Below are 21,438 nucleotides of genomic sequence, written 5' to 3'. Positions count from 1 at the left end.
TTTTAATTATTTAAGTATTTTCTGTACATTTGTAATCTTTTAGCATTTTACAGTAGTATTAATATTTCTTGTGCTTTGGTTCTTTTTTAACATTACTTTGTGGTACTTTATTGATTTTTGTAGTCTTTAACTATTTTCTGTAGTTTTCAAATACATCTGTACTATTTCAGCATGTGTTGTGTATAAACGTGTCTTTTTACTCTTCTAGCGTATTGTTTTAGCAGCTCTTTGTAGTGTTAGCATATCGGTTCCCTCTGAACTTCTGGAAACTTGGTGCACAAATCAAACAGAAACAGCAGATCTGATTATCAAGAAGCTTTATTGTTGTTATCAGAGTGAGTATAATCATCATCGTCATCATCATCATCATCATCATCATCATCAGTCCTGTTGCTATGGGCCTGTGTGCTGGACTGCAGGAGGCTGTTAGCATGCAGCAGAGCCGAGCAGACAGACAGGTAGTCAGACAGACGGGGCAGAGAGGTAGACAGGTGGACAGGTAGTGAGGTAGGGGAACACACAGGTAGACGGACGAGAGGACAGACAGACAGACGGGTGGGGGGACAGGTAGCTATTGTGTTATTTACATACAGGTAGGCAGATGCATTAGAAAGCTTATTGGCTGTCTTCCAGAGGCTCCACCCCTCGCTCATCTGTGTCAGCCAATGCCCTGTGAGGAGGGGCGGGCTCCGCAGGCTGGGGGGAAGGGTGTGAGGAGGATGAGGAGGAAGAGGAGGAGGAGGATAGGGAGAGGGGGAGGTCTGGCGGTTGTTCAGTCTGTAGCCTCCCGTCCCCCTCCGCCTCACCTCCCATCATTCCCTCCTCCACTTGCCCCCCGCTGGCCCCTCCTCCTCCACGGGACCCAGCAAACTGCAGGTGAGGCAGGAGGGTGGCTGGGGCCTCCTTCTCCCTCTCCCCTGCTGCCTCCCTCTCGCGCCGCTCAGCATATAGCGGGGCCTCCAGGCCGAGGTAGGATGCGCTGAGCTGCCGCAGGTCCAGCTCAAAGGGGCTTCCACTGGACTGTGCCACCGACTCTGCCCCCTGACTCCCACCTCCTCCACCTGCTCCTCCTTTCTTACCCTTACGGGGGTGGGAGGTTGCAGAGGCGGGGAGGCCCTCGGGGAGGAGAGACTGGATCTTTGGGAGCCAACGTTTGCGGACTCTGCGGGCGTTGGTGCACATGTCGGCTGCAATGACGTTCATCTCGCTCTCCTTAAAGTTAGGAGCAAAGTTCTGACAGTACACTGAGGAGGAGGGGGGGGGGGGGGGGGGGGGGGAGAATCTCAATACTTTTTAAAACACAATAAAAGGCAGAAATCATGACTCAGTGTGTGTGTGTGTGTGTGTGTGTGTGTGTGAGTGTCCATGTGTTCCTGTCTAGCTATCTTTGTGAGGACCGAAATCTGCATTCTACTATACTTGTGAGAACCAACAGTCAGAGAACACAAACATCGAGGACACACACTGGTCCTCACAAATTTAAAGGCATTTTTGAAGCTCAAACTGTGGTTTTAGTGTCAGGGTTACAATTAGGTTATGGTCAGGTTTAGGGTAAGAGTTAGGGTTAGGCATTCATTTTTAATGGTTAGGGTAAGGGGCTAGGGAAACCATTATGTCAATGAAGGTCCTCACTAAGATAGCTGAACCGGCGTGTCTGTGTGTGAGTGTGTGTGTCTTACGTTTGACAGTGTTTAACACTCGGTTGTCCAGGGGCTTCCGGCTCGGATCATTGGTGGAGGAGCGGATCCCTGTCCCGCAGCTATTGGCCAGCGTGTTTCTATGGAAACCATAACAACCCAATCAGCACCTATACCAGCTGTAGGTTCCCCTCCCCCTCCCACTCCGAGACGTGTGACTGAGCTGTTATGTAAAGCAGCTGCTGCCGACTGTCAGAAGCTTCTGGAAGATCGCATACAGCCCCGGGTCACATGGTGTCTGATGATGTCACAGCGTCTGGGTCGATAAGCGTTTTAGAGGCACATAAATATGACTGATTGATAAACGTGAGTTTCTGACCATCAGGTTTCACATCGACACACATCAGGACGAATCCAGACATTCATCCACGCGTGACACACGGGTCATCCATCAGTTCACATGGTCATTAACGACGTCAGCGTAAAAACGCCTTTCAAAGGCATTTGTATGTCAATGAAACATCAGCAGGTGCGCTCTAACGTTACTGTGGGCCTCGGGGCTCATGGGGGGGAAGTTCTTAAACATCGAACATAATTACAGGTGACTCCCAAAGGTTTGTCAGGACGTCAAATGTCCCACCAGGGGAGAGAACACTCTAGGGCCAAGCCCCAGATTATTTATCCAAGCTTCTCACAAAATACACTACTGCTCGCTGTCTCCGCTCACAGTCTCAGAGTTTGTTGGTTGCTCCCAGAACACGTCTGAAGACGAAAGGGGACAGAGCCTTTCAGTCTGTGGCACCAAGGCTGTGGAACAGTCTACCTCTACAACTACGTTTGGTTGACTCTGTGGAATCCTTTAAAAAACAGTTAAAAACTTTACTGTTTAAACAAGCTTTCTGTTGACCAATGCTTTTTACATTTTTATATTTTTAATTTACATTTAAACTCTATATTGTGTATATTGTGCATTTTGCTATTTATCGTACTGTTTATTTTAATCTCTGTGTGCAGCGCTTTGTGACTACCTGTCTATGAAAAGCGCTTAATAAATAAACTTACTTACTTACTTACTAGATCATATTTACTCCAACATCAAGCATGCATATAGAGCCATGCCCCTCCCCCACCTCGGCCAGTCGGACCACCTCTCCCTCCTGCTCTCCCCAGCCTACGCCCCCCCCCAGACGCAGTGCCAGGCCCACCACAAGGACTGTTCCAACCTGGAAATGCTCTCTCCAAACCACAGGACTGCTTCACACAGACAGACTAGGACATAATTGGACACCAGGACCTAGAAACATTCACAGCATCAGTGCTGGACCATATGTCTGTGAAGGTTCTCAGTCATCCAGGTCATCGTAGTCAAAGGAGCTTGCAAAGAAAAGCGTCTGGACTTCTTTAAGTTACTTGAAGACGTTTCACCTCTCATCCGAGAAGCTTCTTCAGTTCTAAGGTCAAATGGTGGAGAGTCCCAGATATAAACCTAGTGGGAGTTTCCCCCCACAGAGGGACAAAAGGACCCCTTGATGATCCTCTAATCGCCTGAGCCAAGGTGTGAAACTGGGTGTGGGTCACAATCAGCCAGAGTTTCGGGTGAGCTCATTGTGAAACCTGGCCCCACCTTATCATGCGAATTCCTGAGGTCAGATGGCCCAGGATGTGAGTGGGCGCTAAGGCGTCTGGGGAGGGAACTCAAAACTGGATTATAGATGGCAGTGTCGTAAACCACCGCCACACGACACCATATCAAGTTCTGTATTGGAAATATGACTGTGGACAAACCAAAAACCCTGGATGACCAGCGAGGTCCGATCACTCCTCAAAAACTGTGACGCCGCCTTCAGGTCAGGTGACAGAGCTCTGTACAGGGCTGCTCGAGCTGACCTGAAAAGGGGAATCAAAAAAGCCAAGACAGACGATAAAGGAAGCTGCGAGTCCCAGCTGTCCAGCACCAACACACGGGAGGTGTGGCACAAGACATCATCAACCACAGAGGCTGTGAAAGCAGAAAACCTGAGTTTTGTGCAGCTGGCAGAGGAAATAAACAGCTTCTTCGCCCACTATGAAACACCACAACAGCAGCGCTCATCTGCTTTCAGCCCTGCTCCCATCCTCATCCTCACCCTCACCTGGTTCCTGCACCGCTCCACTCACTGTAACGGAGCACGATGTCAGACGTCTGCTCCTAGCAGTGAACCCCAGGAAGGCGGTCGGTCCAGGCGGAGTACCTGGCAAGGTGCTAAGAGCGTCTGCCCACCAGCTCACCCTCATCTTCACCAGAATCTTCAACCTCTCACTGGATCAGGCAGCCATCCCATCCTGTCTAAAATCAGCCACAATCATCCCAGTGCCAAAGAAGTCTCCCATCACCAGCCTGAACGATTACCGCCCTGTGGCCCTCACGCTGGTGATCATGTAATGCTTTGAGAGACTAGTCCTTCAGCACATCAAGGATTACCTCCCCCCAGAATCTGACCCCCACCAGTTTGCATACTGCACGAACAGATCCACAGAAGATGCCATCGCCATCGCCCTCCATGCTGTGCTGAGTCACCTGGAACAGCGGCAGAGCTACGTCCGACTGCTCTTTGTGGACTACAGCTCAGCCTTCATCCAGCCTTCATCCTCATCATCAAACTGGTCACTCTTGGCCTCCCTCCCCCCACATGTGCCTGGATAAAGGACTTACTCACAAACCGGCCCCAGACTGTAAGGCTCCGCCCCCATCTCTCCTCCACTCGCACACTGAGCACTGGCTCCCCACAGGGCTGTGTGCTGAGCCCCCTCCTGTATTCTCTCTACACCCACGACTGCAGTTCGACCCACAACAACAATCTCATCATCAAGTTTGCTGATGACACCACGGACTCATCTCAAAAGGAGACGAGGCAGCCTACAGAGAGGAAGTCCTGAAGTTGGCAGCCTGGTGTTCAGAAAACAACCTGACACTGAACATGATTTTATTTTATATGCTGGAATATGCAGAACATAGGTTTAAATTAGGGGTGGGCGACATAAACGATATACACTATATAAATTTGGCCAACGATAGAGATTTTGACTATACCGCTCTATCGCGATAGCGCATGTTGATGATGTCATCAAGCTGCGGCTGTTTTGGTCGAAAGCATCGCATCGGCTAAAACCAGTGTTGCCAACTTAGCGACTTTGTCGCTATATTAAGCGGGTTTTCAGACCCCCTTAGCGACTTTTTTTCTAAAAAGCGACTAGCGACAAATCTGGCGACTTTTTCTGGTGTTATTGGAGACTTATTTATGACGACTTTTTGAGGTGAAAGAGCGTGTTGCTCTTACTCTCAACAAGCAGCGGTGCTGCCGTGGGCACCTCACCCATGCTAAAGCGCTCACGGGCGGAGGATAGTCCTCCCCCAGCTGCAGGAGATGTTCACACCTACGCGTCCAAACTGCAAATGAACCGCGCATGAGCGAAGCCGCTGCTCCCGCACTGACTGTAATGCAGTCAGTTCTTCTTTTACTGTTATGCTGTTTTGTGGCTCACAAGGTTTAAAACTACTTATAAACACACACACACACACACACACACACATAAAGTAACTCCACCAGAGTGCCTATTTCGGGTCACTTTTGCCGGTAGAAGCCCGGATAAAGGAGCAGGGTTGGAATTGTGACATTAAAAAACAATAATTGCTAAAAGAAATTTAATTTGTAGTTCTAAATAAATTCTAAATGTATTTAGGACGTTTTTTGCTCACTTTATGTCTCTTCCACGATGTTATTTCTCTTTCCAACAGCGTAGGTTACAATTACATTAGCATGACCGATTATGCAAATTAGGTGATGACGTCATTTAGCGACTTCTAGCGACTTTTAGGACAGCCAATAGCGATTTTCCTTACTGAGGAGTTGGCAACACTGGCTAAAACCATTATCATCTGCAAATTATGGCAGGTGACAGTCATAGCAAAGAGATGAAACACTTTTGAAATATGGGGAAAGCCAAAAACTGCACTTCCTCCACTTCCGTAACATTGATTCATTAATGTTGAATTCTCTCGCAGCTGCTCTATTCCCATGTTGTTGCAGTATATTAATGACTAACCTCGTATTGTGGATGAATAATCTCAGTTGTTCTCCTGACTGAAGTTTGGTCCGTGTATAGCATCCTGCTATACGATTGCATTTGTCCCTGACCACCAGAATCCCTCACGTTAACTTTTATCAAGTGGAAGAAAAGTTGGTGTTCATCCTCCAGCTTCACTGTGCTAATGTTATGCTAACATAGCTGTGTAGCTAGCAATCGCGTAGCACAACATTATATACCAGGTAGTCCAACTTCAGTAACCCTGCAAACGCCATCGCTGTTTAGTTTTCTGTCTTCATTTATGTTGGAAGTGGTAGCAGAGCTGTACGTTTGAATTAGTTTCAAAAATCTCTCAGTCAGAACATGGTATGAAATGTTTAGGTGGAAACTAGCGAGCTAACTTCCTGTTAACTTCTAACTCCGTTAAATTTAATAAATTCTGTTTTCATGGATGCCTGGATGTTAAACTTAATTGTTACACCTGGTAAAGCAGCAACGCTGATCATTTTATTAAAAGTGAAAGAATTTAGACCGTTTTTAACTCTCAGTGTTCGTTTGACTTTGGGACCTGAAGCTGACGGAGTTTTGGACCCAGATTACTCCGCGAAGCTCCTCACTACGGCAGCCGTAATGCTCTGACAATCCATCAAGCAGTGCGGCTTACCAAAGCTGTACTAAAACATTTTTTAACAGATTTCTGCCCAAATCGGTTTCGGGGTCAGTAAGCACAACCAGAATTCATACATAAGGCACACTCTCGATTTTTGAGAAAATTAAAGGATTTTAAGTGTGGAAAACACGTTATACAGAAGAAAAGAATATATCGTGATATATATCGTTATTGCATGTGCTTCAAATTATATCGCGATATGAATTTTAGGCCATATCGCCCAGCCCTAGTTTAAATGTTAAACACATTTCTTCCAGTCAGAGACTGTTGCATAGAATTTGATTTTTGCTTGATGCATAAAGTAAAACATCAGGAAATCCCCGCGTAGCATCAGCTCATCAATGATTTCATAAACACTTCTGTCCATCTGTGCTGAGGAAACACCAGCAACTCATGAAACTCAAAGTAATCCCATGTTTGTAGCAATACTTTCAAAACTTTCATCAGATATGTAAGGTACCTAAAAACAGAAAAAATAAATGTTTGATTCTTTAAACTTTAACAGGAAAATCAAATACCTGGATTCAACAAACTTACCTTTAGTTCCTAATCCTGGTTTAGTTAAACCAGCCACAAGGCACCACAACCTTTATGTTTTCTTTAAACTAAGCTGCTGCATCCATGTGACTCACCCAGGTAAGAGCTCACCTGTCAAAGAAGGTTGCTAGCAGCCTCCTGAGCAGCACCTTATGTTTGACTCCAGCACACAGGTGACAGTTCATCAGCTGACCTCGGGTCATGAACACACCTGAACCTGAACACACAAACACAGAGGGGAGCGTGTGTCACATGACGCTGGGTTACAGGTGTCTGAGATACAGTTGGACAGGTGTTCTGTTGTCCTACCTGCCACCAGCTCCACCTTCTCTCCTGGGTCTCCCTCGGTGTAGAGTGACGGGTGGCACCGATACCCAATCTGACTGATCAGACTGGCGGGAAGTGCCATGTTGTCCCGACCAACCAGCACGCAGGGCCGACGCTCATTAGCCAATGGGAGGGGGAGCATCTCCATCTTCTCTTGGACTGAACCAATGAGAAACAGGGAGGGGAGCGAGTGTCAGGAATCCCAGGAAGTAAAATGACCAAAACTCACCTGTTTGAGTTAATATGTGACATCAGTGGGGCCTGTATGAGCTGAACGTTAACAAGTCCTGTTGGGGAGTCAATGAAGTGACATTAAAAACATAGAAAACGAGCAAAAAGGCAGAGAACCCACAGGATGACGTTTACATCGTCACCATGGTAACAGAATCGTCCTGTTAGGAAAGTTCGTGGACAAAAGGACCCAAAACCTTAACCCCCTCTAACGTCTTACTTCATAGTGTAATCTTCACATATTCACACACACATCATCCTTACAGTGTCAGTGACTGCGTGATGGCAGAAATCAGTCCACACACTCACCTCATTAGTCTGGTTTGCAGGTAAACATGTATTTCAGTCATATCATTCATTCATTTCTAAACTTAAACCTAACAGTGATATTATAAAGTGCACATATTAGCACTGTGTGGGGTTTTTAAATATATTCTTTTATGTTAATTATGTTTTTGTTTCTTTGAGTTACCTGGTTTGGGGAGGTGTTGGGTGGGTAAAAGGTGTGACCAGCGGGACCACCCATGTGCTTCTCAGCAACACGACTGTTTTAGGTTTAGTGTTGTTTTGTGTCTAATTAGTATTGGTGTTTGTTCTGTTTCCCCTGTTGTGTGTAAACGGTTTGGCCAAACCCCGTAAAGGTTACCCTGCTGTGTGTCTGTGTTTAGGTCAGTTTGTGAGTTAAGTTGTGTCTCCTTTGTTTGGGTAGTTACGTTTCTGTACGTCGCTTTTTGAGTAGAGTTATATTTAGCTGACCTCTTTTACGGGCCCATTAATTATATTTTGAACTTTGTCTTTTTAAACTTTTTAGGGGGTAAAATAAAAAAATCCCACTTTGGAGACATTTCTCCCGTGTCCTGTGTGTCTTCGCTGCTCGGCCCCTCACTCACTGTGTCTTTAAGGATTTGCTAGCTTAGCTTAGCTTGTAGCTGACTCGCTAGCATGGCCTCTTCACCCGTTCCTCCTGCACTTTGTTCAGTTACTCCTCAGCCTCCTTTAGCAGTAATAATACTTGTAATAAATGCAGCCTGTCTGGAGCTCTGGAGGCCAGGATCACTGAATTGGAGACTCCGGCACCCTTGAAACACCCGTAGCTAGCCAGGCCCCTGTAGCCGGTGCAGAAGGTAGCGTAGGCCCCGCTAACTCAAGACAACAACTTATTTAGCATGTGTCATTTCTCCTCAGCGTGGCTGGCTCAAATGCTTTTGTAGGGGGGTTCTCTCTAATCACTTTGAAATGGTCAGAAGTGACCAAAAATGAACTACAGACCTGCTTGAATCAGTGCAGGGCAGCAAACATATCCTTGGAAACAGGAGAATTGGGTAACCGGAGCCCCTGTTTACAGGATGCTATTTGAATAAAAAAGAAAATGTTTCGCATATTTTTAAAAGGAAGTGGCCATGTGACTTCTGTTATCAATTACTGCCTTTTTGTTTTACATGAGGTATTAAACTGAACTCCAGCGTTTTACTGCATCCATCCATTCTCTTCCTCTTATTCCTCTCAGGGTGGCGCAGGGCTGGAGCCTATCCCAGTCTGTCGCAGGGATGACCCACTGTCACCAACTGCTTGCTCATAGGGGGTCATGTGATTGTTGGGGTTTCTCTGCATTATTATAGGCTGCTTAACTTACAATATAAAGCACCTTGAGGAACTGTTCTTGTTATTTTGTGATGTATAAGTGATATTGATTTGGGTGGTGGATAAATACTCACTGTAGGGGTTTCCGGGGTGTCCGTAGATGTGCTGATAGAGTCCGGGGTGTACAGCGTTGCTGTAGTAATCTTCCTCCAGCTCTTCCTCGGTGGGTGGGTGGGATGGGGGAGAGTCTGTGGGGAGACTGGATCCTCCTGGACTGGAGCGACCCCCGCCTGCCAGCAGGTAGGACTGCAGACCCGGAACCAGCCCTCCACCTGCACTCAGGTAACACAAAGCCGTGCTCCTGGAGGACTGGAGCTCTGCTGCAATGTCCACTCTGAGGAGAGAACCAGCAGGAGAAGAATGACATCACAAACCTTCATCAAGGTCCAAGCACTCGTCCCAGGTACACAGCTGAGGGTGGGGTCCATTTATCTGGGATTCAAATCTCAGGGATCAGTCCCAGGTACAAAGGTATATTTAATCCAGGTCGCCTCATACACAGTATCAAACTTCATACGTAGAGTTAGTCAGGCAAAAACCTGACAATATAAAAGATGGATCTATCCACTTTGTGACCCTGCACCCTCATTGGTCATCGACTCATCATTCACAAAGTAGACCCTCCCCCCTGTCATCTCCTGAATGAAGTGGGTGTGTTTGTGCCACGCTGTCTCCCCCATTGCTTCCATTACAGTGAAGTGTTGGATCCACAGCTCAGTTCAGCAGCGCAGGAAGTCGTCCCATCCGAGGTGAGAGAGGCCTGGAAAGCATGTGTGGGAATTCTCCCTGAAGATTTCCTGCAGTCATCCACGCAGACGTTAAATAAGCGTGTGATATGAGATAAATACATCATGTATGACACACACATTTAAAGCATCATTTGTTCTTTCTTTTCCGTCTGGTTACCGAACAGGTGGGCGGTCCTCCACCCTCTGCGTCTGGACTGGGCAGACGTCTCTGACTCGGTTTGGAATAATCTTTCCAACACTGAGAAAACATTTCTGAGCTATTTCCTCACCTGGTCTCCTCTCCTCCTGTTCCTGCTGCTCCTCCGGCCTCCTCTGCAGGAGGCGTGTCAGCTCGCTCCTGTTTGATCCTGCTGACGGCGAGCAGCAGCTCCTCGGGGCTCAACGCCGGCTGGTCTGGACTCACTTCCTGCAGCTGGGGGGCGCCGTGCTGCTGCTGCTGCTGGGCTGTCTGAGTGTCAAAGCCCCCGAGCTCGTCTGCTGAGGTTGTCTGTAAACACAAACGTTTAAATACAGTTACAAAGAGAAGAAAAACACATAAACAGTCTCCTGTGGCAGCTGCAGTTCTCCTGATGTCCACTAGATGCTGCTGTCTCCACTAACCTCTGTTTAGACCCACCTGTGAGTCACAGCAGAGCGGTGAGGAGGCAGAGGAAGCCTTCATCATCATTAGCTCCATACCGCGCTCCACAATGTTCTGGATCTGCAGGTACCCGGCGGTGTACATGAGCACCAGCTGCTCGCTGGCCGCCATGCTGAGGCGCCCCGTGTAGCAGAAGGACAGAATCTGCTGGAAACACGTCGGCGTCACTGAGGATGGGAGCTCGAACACCGCCTGGGAGGAGGAGTCGGAGGAAGAGGAGGAGGAGTCGGCCGCAGAGCTGAACAGGTCTCTGAAGTAGAGCGAGGAGGCAGCGAGGACAGCCCGGTGCGCCTTGAAGGCCTGACCCTGCACCAGGATGGAGACGTCGCAGTAGTGACCCAGCAGCCGCTGCTCGTTCAGGCTGCCCAACACGCTGCTGCCGAAGTCGGGGATCTCCACCTGCAGCAGCCCCTCCGACATGGTGGTGGCCGTCGGCTCGCTGAGGTCGCAACGGGAAGTGGACGGCGGTTTGATGACGGTCCTGATGAGCCAGAGCTGGGCTGACGGATGCAGACAGCGGGGCGTTTAGGTGTCGGGGATGCTGCAGAAAGTTCCTCCAAAAAGTCTGAGGTCCATAATGCTGGTGCAGAACAAACAGTGAGGTCAAGGGTCAGCAAGGAGGCGGGGGGTTCAGGTTGAGAAGGAGGTGGTCAATCATTAAGATGCAGATCAGCTCGGTCCAGAGAAACAGCTGAAATGTAGAGAGGGAGACAAAAGGAGGAGAGGTCAAACCCTCACGGCATCTCACGTGCCCACAGAACAAACCGAGGACGCGTTTAACCCACGCCTGCTCGCCGACACGGCAACAGGAAAACCTCAAACCTGCTGCAGACAGCCGAACGTCTCCTGCGGCGCGCCTCTAGAGTCCAACAAACAAAAACACTGAGCGCGCTCAAACACAGGGCGTCAGAAACATCAGGTGCACACATTCAAACCTGAGATAACTTTATTTAAACCCATTAAACGGATCAAACGGCCGTTTCATCGAGTCTGTTTAAAAAACACGTTGGAGATAAATATTCCTTTCAGTTTTGTTTTCATTGTAAGTCTGAGTGCAGAGAGAAAAAGTCAAACTGACCACAGGTTTTAGTCCAAGTTCATGAAACTTTGTTATCGCTCAGGTAAGATTTAGACCCAAAACGAGTGGTCAGACTTTTAAATAATGTTTGCAGAGAGGAGCCGAGGCGTCTGTTCGAAGAGTCTTTGACTTCAGTGTAAAGAACTTATCTTTTTATTTTGTATAGTAAATGTCAAAGTGTTCAATATTCAAATTAAATATGGCTAAAAATTGAGCTCTTCACCTTTACTAAGAAGGCGGAGCTTCAGTTTAGAGAAATTTGAGGATTTTGATTGGATGTTGCCGGTATCATCACTAACCACTCTGCTCCGTCACCCAGATGTGGTCACCTCTGGATTGAAAAAACAACATGGCGGTGGCTCAAATGCTGACGCTGAAGCTTGAAAATACAGTGTTTGTATTATGATGTCACTGTGGCGTCATCAGGTGATCAGAGAGTGACACGACTAATAACGCCAAAGTGACATCATCTCAGAAAGCCACACTATGGTTGGTTTCTGGGGAATTCAGTGTTTTTAGTTATGACTGATGATTCTGTGTCTTTGTCTCGCGACCTTTTCAATGAAGCTGCATTTAGATATCATTTCAAAATAAGATGCACTTATGACGGCTGCCGAGTGACGAGGTTACTTCTTCGCTTTTACACAGTCGAAGATCTCGAAGCTGCCCCTCGGCAAGCTTCCGGAAGTTGATCAATCAGAAGAAAGTGAACGTTTTGGCACACTTTCTGTTGAGTGGTTGGATCTCTAGGTCACGCTCAAAGCTGTTTGTCTGTGACGTGGAGGTGTGGGTAAATAAACAGGTGAAGTGCAGACAGAGGTGTTTGCTGAGAGTCATGTGATCAGGAGGCAGCGTTCAGTCTGACGCATCAGTGTCTAAAACACTGAGCTAAAGTCTGAGGCTCACAAACACGGAGGCTTTGTAAGGAAAGCATTCACGGGTGAGTCATCGAGCCGGGGCGGCCTGACGGACGAGGGGCATCGCGACCGCTTCGGCTGGCGTCTGTGGAAAGACAGCGAGCGTCTCACAAGAGGGTTCGGTCAGAAATATTTGAGGTGAGGCACCTCGGCACACCGGGAGGAGGAGCCACAGTGCGGATGGCGTGCTGAGTGCGTCTCCATCAGAGGGCCGTTGTTTCTGAACCAAATGATTCAGAGAGGATGACGTATCATTACTGACAAACGTGATCAGGTCATGTAAGTGGCAGCTGTGAAGCCACGGAGGGTTTTATTTTTCCTGTTTTGCCTTTAGTTTGGAAATTCTGGTTGTTTTAAAATCAGTCACTGTTGTGAAAAATGTAGCGATTTAAGGGTTTAACTTCAGTCAGCTTTGAGCACGAATCAGAAACGCTGCATTTACAGTAAAGTGATGCCAACGTGTGGGCAAAGCTACGGCAGGTGGGCTGAGAGAAGGGACGCGCTGTTTGAATAGTTGCATCTTTGTTCAAACTTTATATGACTTTACATCTACAGACGGGACGTCCTTTGGGATTACTTCCAAAATCACACTCCTGCTATTCTGAATGAATCTGAACTAATGAAACAGCTTTGCAGTTCAAGCATTTGTTACTCCCTGTTTTCTTCTTTTTTCTTGTTTGTTGCCTGAACTTGTCTCATATCTCTTCATTAGTTGGAAAACACTTAATTTGGAAACTAAATTCAACAACAAAGCCATTAGACGAACGAGTCGGTGAAAAGGAAATCCTTGCTTCTCTGCTGGTGTGATGGCCATGTATGAGCTGCCAGAGGTTGTTAATCCTTCCAAATGTATTTACTGTCAAACCTTCAACCGTGAAGTACACTGGTCCCTCGCTATAACGCGGTTCGCCTTTTGCGGCCTCACTGTTTACCAGATTTTTTTTGTGCAACTTTGCTTTTTATTTTTTATTTTGTTTTGTTTTTCTTACAGCGCATTGTGTTCTGCATCCTGATTGGCTGCAGACCACTGTCAATCTCCTCCATGCCGTGTCTCCTGTACAGTACAGAATGTGTTCAGCTTGTCAAATTTACATAAATCTTCGATCACTAGCAGTGTGACTCTGAATTGCTGTACTGTATGTTTGTAAGTTTTCTCCCCAGCAAACACAACAATGTCGATGAAACATTTTGCACCGTCAGAGGCTCCTGTGGTAGCACCCAAAGGCAGAGGAAGATGCTAACCATCGCACAGAAAGTTGGACTTTCTGTCTACTGACTACTGTTAGAAGTTACCGTATTTTTCGGACTATAAGGCACATTAAGCAAAACAAAACAGTCAAACTTTACTCAACTCATTCTTCTTGCTTCCTCTACTTCCGTACCATTGATCCATTGATGTTGAATTCTCTGACAGCTGCTCTATTCCCGTGTTCTGGACCTGAAAACAGGGTTTGATCTTCGGTTTCATTCTATAATACTCGACTTATTTTTCTACAAAGGTCTGAACTTTGTGAGAGTTTAAACAAGAGAGAAATGTGTGAAAGTGTGTAGTGAGGGGTTTTACAGCCTTAAAACATCTATAATAATTGTAAAACATAAAGCTACTACTTCACCTATTGCGGGTTATTTTTAGAACGTAACTCCTGCAATAAACGAGGGACCGCTGTGACTCAAGCTGTCAGTAAGATACTATATTTAAGAAACTATATTTACATGGGAAGTGTTTCATTCAAACTGCAGCTGACTTTCAGCTGAAGGTGTTTTGTTCCGGTGTTCCACAGGGATCAGTACCAGATCCACTGTTGTTACATAAAGAATGGATGGTGTGTGTATATGCAGATGACACCCTGTATGAAACCTTTAAAATTGTACCGATTTTAACAAAAAGATGGGAACATTTGTTTAGTGCATGAATGAAATGTGCACAATCAGATGTGTTCAGCATCTGTCAGAGTTTCCTCACGTGTTTCCTTTGGTGTAACGTTTTAGGCTAAATGGTAAAAACACTCATTCGCTTCTGCCACTAACCAGACTTTGGTCAAGTCAGAGATCATTTAATGAACTTATTAATTTAAAGTTTGTTCTAAATTGTTTTTGTTTCTCAGCTTTCCAACATCGTTGGGAATACAGAGAAACAATGTAACTTGTTACTCTGAATTGTAGCTTTGAGACGTCACCTTGAGCCGACTGTTGTTATGAACTGGCTCTATACAAACTGAATTGAAGATCCTGAATAGGGATGGGTATCGAAAACCGGTTCTTGTTGAGAACCGGTTCCCACTGTTTCAATTCCTTGGAATTGTTTGCCATTTTTGCAAACGATTCCCTTATCGATTCCAGTCAACGTCACCACGTTGCAGAGCGTCATTTACCTGGCAGGAAACACGCCGGCTCAAACGCTCAAAAGTTTGGTCATACTTTACGAGAACGGATGACAACAGGGCAACTTGCAATACTTGCAAAGCAGATATTTCATTTAAGGGAGGAAACACTACGAATATGCAAAAGCATTTGCTCAAAAAACACGCGATGACCTTAAATGAATGTCGTGTTTTTAATTCCGCTCCGGACTTGTGAATCTCAGCCCAGCAGCAGCGGTAACGTTTGCACGTCCTCTCCCGTTAATGCGGCAGGTAAATAATCAACTAACAGTGCATATTATGTTACCGCGATCTGCCTTATTACAAACCTGCCATTACTGTGCATTTAGGTGACCATGATGAGACAGACAGACAGAGTCTGGCTCAGATGCTGGCAGTTCTCGCTGCAGTCTACCGGTAGCGTCTCCTTTCAGGCCGGGATAGATGAATGTCACCGAGCAGTGACTCAGTTTGTGGTCAAAGGTTTGCAGCCATTTGCCACAGCAGATGATTTTCGGTAAGTGAATGTGTTTAATTGTAGGCAGGGACATTACTGGATATTCTTGTGTAATTGCTACAGAATAATTGATGTTATACTTTGTTATTGCTACAGAAGAATATTTATTTTATTATTTTACATTTCCAGTTTTTTCCTGGGGACCCTGTGACACCCCATTGAAGAGCCGTAGGCTGGATCTCTTAAGATCTCACTGCTGGGTTTGTAAGGCCACGTTACTCCTAAATTTCTATCTTGTTCAAAGAGAAGATATAAAACAAAGTTCTAAGCTAATTGACCTTAGTGTTCTCCTTTTTTAAAAATAAGAATCGATAAAGAATCGAATCGTTAAACAGAATCGAAAATGGAATCGGAATCGTGAAAATCTCATCAATACCCATCCCTAATCCTGAAGCAGTGTTTGTCCTTTAGTGAGAGAAAAGCTGATGCTCTTTATGTTCCAGTTCAAAGTGTCTGCTGTCCTCCAGGCTAAACATGATGAAATGTAAAAGCATATGTGTTGGTGTCTAATATCATCTCCACAGAAAGTTCCACGCTGCTGCAGAGATGTAAAGCTGAATGCGTGTCAGTGCTGGGACAGCCTCACAGTGACACCTTGTGTTTCGGAGGGTTTTATTTTCATGTGATAACATGATGACGTTTGAGTTCTTAAAGACAAGAAAGCTAAAGTCTGTGTCCAACAAGGGGCTTTCAAAGCTTCTCCTGCATGTTTTTGCCTGAAAGACTAAACTCAGGGAGCAGAACTCTGTGTGCAGTTTTGACATAATCATCCATGAACTCACTATAAATAAATAATGGCCAGAGACATGGACCCAGACCTGTGGTCCAGTATAGTCCAACATACTCAGCTAAAGTCCAGCAAACTCCACTACAGTTCAAACAGCCCAGCATAGTCTGCTCAAGTCCAACAGAGCCCTCTGCAGTGCTACAGTCCAGCAGATCCTTGTACAGCCCACTATGGTCCACTATAGTCATGTAGAATCCAGCACAGTCCACTGTAGTCCAGAACCGGTCCCTATGGTGCATGAGAGTCAACTACAGTCCAACCAAGTCCTTTACAGACCACTTCAGTTCAGTATAGTCTGCTAAAGTCCAGAAGAGTCCTCTGCAATCCATCGTCAAGGAAGTTCTCCTGTAGTCTATCAGAATCCCACACAGTCTGTTACAGTCCAGTACATTTTAGGACAGTCTACCAAAGTCCAACAGAGTCCCCTACCGTCCAACCAAGTCCACCGCACCCCACTACAACCCAGCAGGGTCCAGTACAGTCCACTAATGTCCACTACAGTCATCTACAATCCAGCAGACTCCTCTATACTCTGCTAAAGTCAACCAAGTCCTCTGCAGACCACTACAGTTCAGAATATTGTGCTGAAGTCCAGCCAAGCACTCTACGGCTCACTACAACCCTGCAGGGTCCTCTATAGTCCTCTACAGTTCAGGACAGTCACCTACAGTCCAGCAGAATTGTCCCCAGTGGACTGGAGCTCAGGACAGTCTGATACCACCCAGCCGAGTTCTGCACAGTCCACTGTAGTCCGGCAGAGTTCGGGACAGTCTGCTACAGCTGATTCCAGGTGAGTGGATCTCAGAGTTGAGCTCAGTGTTTTTGTTGTTTACGGAGCAGCAGACAGACAGACAGCTCAGAGTGAGGAACAGAGTTTGACAGAGCGACAGACAGACAGGTTAAACAGACAGTTTCAGAGTGCCGGGACAGACAGACAGACAGCAGAGAGACAGCCAGAGGAGGACGGATGTCAGACAGAGAGACACCTCCTTACCTCCTCTCTGCTCCTCTTCCTCCTCTGCTTCTCCTCCATGCAGCAGGCAGGACGGCTGGCTGGGAGAGGTTTTCTTCTTCTCCTGCGCTCAGTCAACGCATCGTCTGGTGTGTCACAGGAGGGGGGGAGGGAGGAGGGGGAGGCAGAGACACAGCAGACAGCCGAGGAGGAGGAGGAGGAGTCATCTGAGGACAGCGAGGGAGCTAATGCGGCTAACTGCCCTGCAGAGGACGAGAGAGAGAGGGGCGGGCGAGCATGCATTACATAGAACACGCTGCAAGGTTGAACATTACTCATGAAAACTCGCTAAAAACACACATGTAGGCTGTCACACACACTGTCACACACACATCACTGCACATGTGTGTGTGTGTGTCAGTGTGTGTGTGTGTGTGCGTGTGTGTGTGTGTGTGGCATGACTTGGCCAAATGCACAGCGCTGCATTGCAGTGCTGAGGCTGAGTTGGCATGCCGAGTACATAGCGTGCATACTGCGACTGTGTGCCAGGCTGACACACACACACACACACGTTTATATCGCTGTCTCTGTGAGGACATCTGCTGTATGTACAGCCACCCACAGCCCCTGATCCTGACCCCCAAACAAAGTTTGAACAATCACACAGTCCTTTAAAGGAGCGTGACACACAGAGGCCAAAGGGTCCTCGCTCTGATGGTGAAACAGCCGTGCTTGGTCCTCACAGCGATAGTCACACCAGCACACACAAACACAAAGCAGCAGTTTTGCAGCCTCAGCTTCCATCAACACTTACAGTTTCTAACACGAGAGAGAGACAGCTACTGTAGAGAGACAGACAGGGCTGGTGTCTGTGTTTAATGGGTGGGTGGATGCTGAATGTGTGAGGGAGGGGGAGGAGGAAGAGGAGGGGGTGCTAAGGCTAAATAAGGATTCGTACAGTAGCTCTGTGTGTGCGTATGTTTGTTCATGTCTTTCTGTGTTTATGTAGACATATCGTGGTTGAAATCTGTCCTGCTGAGGACTTTCCTGCACTGTGAGGACATTGTTTGGTCCTCAGCCCTACAAAGGGTCACCTTCAGACCTCTGTGGTCTCCAGCATCGGTCGAGGGTCTCATCTTTGTGCTGCAGTTCTTAGAAAAACTCCAACTGCTTGTTCTCAGTGTCTCCAGCTCTGTAACAGCTCTGCTCACAAGCAGCATGTCTTTAAAACCTCACTGTGTCCCAACACCAATGTGTCACTAGTAGGGCTGGGCCATATTATACCGTTCACGGTAATACCGGTGCAATGTTAGGCATCAATAAAAAAAATGAAATATCACGATAGAATATGGGTAAAATGCGCATGCGCACGTGGCCGAAAAAGCATGGCGGTAACGGAGAATGAGAAGGGGGAAAGCGGATCGTTGAGTGAAACGGATGAACCAGAATTGGTTTGTAAAAATGCTGCAACTTCAGTGATGTGGAACTGGTTTGGTGTTTGTCCGTCAGATACCCACCAAAGTACATTTTTTTGTACAACATGCAAGCGGCCGTCGTTATTGCCGTATTTGTCAGACTAAGGTGCTCGTAAATCTGGGAGTAATCTGGGTCCTAAACTCCGTCCGTTTCAGGTCCCAAAGCCAAACGAACACTGCAGCATCACTGAGAGTTAAAAACTGTCTAAATTCTTTCATCTTTGATAAAATGATCAGCGTTGCTGCTTTATCAGGTGTAACAGTTAAGTTTAACATCCAGGCATCCATGAACACAGAATTTATTATATTTAACAGAGTTAGAAGTTAGCAGGAAGTTAGCTCACTAGTTTCGCTAGTTACCTAAACATGATATAGCATGTTCTGACTGAGTGATTTCTGAAAAATTCAAACGTACAGCTCTGCTATCACTTCCAACATAAATGAAGACAGAAAACTAAACAGCAGTGACGTTTGTAGGGTTACTGAAGTTGGGCTAGCTGGTATATAATGATGTGCTACGTGATCGCTAGCTACACAGCTATGTTAGGATAACATAAACAGTGAAGCTGGAGGATGAACGCTAACACTTTTCCACTCGATAAAAGTTAACGTGAAGGTTCCTGATGGTTAGAGACAAATGCAATCACATGGCAGGATGCTGTAAACGGACCAAACTTCAGTCAGGAGAACAACTGAGATAATCCATCCAAAATACCAGGTTAGTCATTACAGTTTTTGCCCGTTGCTTGAACACATTTTGCAAAACTTCGCTCATTGTGCCAAAACTCTAAACACAAGTAAACATGACACAACACTGGAAAATATAAATATAAATATCTCTAAGCTTCCATTATTATCGAAAATTCTGGACAAAGTAGTTGCAGATCAACTTACCACTTTTTTAGAAAAACATGAAATTTATGACAAATTTCAGTCAGGTTTCCGTAAAAGTCACTCAACAGAAACCGCATTACTGAAAGTCTCTAGTGACATTATGATGTCAGCTGACTCCGGAGCATCCTCAGTCATGGTTTTGTTGGACTTGACATCTGCCTTTGACACCATTCACCATCCTGATTAACAGGCTCCGGGACGTAGTCGGTGTGTCCGGTCTGGCTTTGAAGTGGTTTCGGTCGTACCTCTCCAACAGATCTTTTAGTGTTTTTGCGAATCAGTTTATGTCACATTCTAAAGATCTGACATGTGGGGTACCACAGGGTTCAGTTCTGGGTCCTATTCTTTTTCTTTTGTACATGTTACCTCTAGGACTTATAATTAGGCAGTTCCCTGAGGTGTCTTATCACTTCTATGCTGATGATATTCAGCTCTATTGCTCTTTTAAGCCGATGGAAGTCCATAAACTGTCCTCTTTAATTAAATGTTTAGCTTCCATTGAACAGTGGCTTGGTGACAACTACTTACAGTTGAACTCTGAGAAGTCAGAAACATTAATTATTGCCCCCAACAACCAGATATCTCTGTTCACCTGAGCCTCAGGTACCTTGGTGTGATCTTTGATTCTGCCATGTCCCTAGAACAACACTCTCGCCAGTTAATTAGGAACTGCCTTTTTCAGCTAAGAAACATCTCCAAACTGCGAACTTTGCTGTCTAAGTCTGAGTTAGAAATGGTTATTCATGCTTTTATTTCTTCTCACTTAGATTATTGTAACAGCCTTTTTCTTTGTTTGAGCAAAAGGAATCTTGACCGTCTCCAGTTAGTCCAGAATGCTGCTGCAAGGCTTTTAACTAAGACACAAAAAAGAGAGCACATTACACCAGTGTTACGCTCATTACACTGGCTTCCAGTACATTTCAGAATTCATTTTAAAATCTTGGTACTGACTTTTAAAGCTTTGAATTGTGATGCCCCTGCTTATATTTCTGATCTTTTAGAACCCCACGCTCCCTCTCGCAGCCTGAGATCTTCTAATCAAAGGCTGTTGGTAGTCCCACGAAATCGTTTTAAGACTAGAGGAGATAGATCTTTAGAGCGGTGGCCCCCAGGTTGTGGAATGCTCTTCCTCCATCATTACGTTGCCTTGATTGTATTTATTCTTTTAAAAAGCAGCTTAAGACTCATTTATTTAGATTGGCTTTTAATTAGATTTGTGCTGTGTGTTTTATTATTAATGTATTTTATGTATTTCTGTTTTATATTACTGTGAAGCACTTTGTGGTTTTTATCCTGTGAAAAGTGCTATATAAATAAATTGATTTGATTTTGATTTGATGTGGGTGGACTCTCTGCCCAGCTTCCCTCATAGTCAGGCCATGGTTGATGACATGGTCCACCAAAGTTGCTCTTATATCAACAGAAATATGGGTCCGTGCATGGCCTCTTCGACCTCCTCCTCCTCCTCCTCCTCCTCCTCTTCCTCTTGCTCTCCCTCCATCCATGCTTGCAAAGTTCTTGAATTGGCTAAACTGAGGGCTTTTTGTAGTTGGCTAATTGGTGTTCAGTTTTGCAAGTAAGTGCCTTCAGGTGTGTATTGAGTGGTTGCAATTACCTGATGTGTTTTGTATTTTGGATACATGTGTTTTCCAAATGGCACCCTGAAATTTCATTTTGTGAACGAAGTGTCTTATGTATGAAATAGAGTGTAGTATGCAGGACCATGTGTGTTGCATAATTGCAACTAGGGTGCAAAGCAGTGCTTTTGTTTAAGGTATGGGTACATGTGTTTGAGGTATGGTAACAAAAGCTTCAAGTTGTGTTACTTTAGTCTAAGCATGGGTTTATAGTGTTCAAGCAACGGGCAAAAACTGTAATATACTGCAACACAGCATTAATGAATCAATGGTACAGAAGTGGAGGAAGCAAGAAGAATGAGTTGAATAAAGTTTGATTTCTCT

At 45.9% G+C, this 21,438-nt stretch overlaps 1 protein-coding gene across 1 annotated transcript; it reads right to left on the bottom strand.

The window, feature by feature from the left end:
• Positions 1 to 300: 300 nt before the first annotated feature.
• LOC146376959 (nucleus accumbens-associated protein 2-like) lies at positions 301 to 17,572 on the bottom strand. Its single transcript, XM_084945576.1, has 8 exons — positions 17,151 to 17,572; positions 10,474 to 11,188; positions 10,127 to 10,344; positions 9,183 to 9,442; positions 7,219 to 7,395; positions 7,021 to 7,126; positions 1,680 to 1,777; positions 301 to 1,244 (listed from the first exon to the last, which is right to left on the bottom strand). Exons 2-8 carry the CDS (start codon positions 10,915 to 10,917, stop codon positions 616 to 618), a joined length of 1,932 nt encoding a protein of 643 aa, XP_084801702.1. The 5' UTR covers positions 10,918 to 11,188; positions 17,151 to 17,572; the 3' UTR covers positions 301 to 615.
• Positions 17,573 to 21,438: the final 3,866 nt, after the last annotated feature.

Source organism: Perissodus microlepis, chromosome 12, assembly GCF_051167445.1.
Source record: "Perissodus microlepis isolate ML-2025 ecotype Zambia chromosome 12, ASM5116744v1, whole genome shotgun sequence".
In the NCBI taxonomy this organism is placed as follows: domain Eukaryota; kingdom Metazoa; phylum Chordata; class Actinopteri; order Cichliformes; family Cichlidae; genus Perissodus; species Perissodus microlepis.
This window is presented reverse-complemented; position numbering and strand designations above follow the sequence as displayed.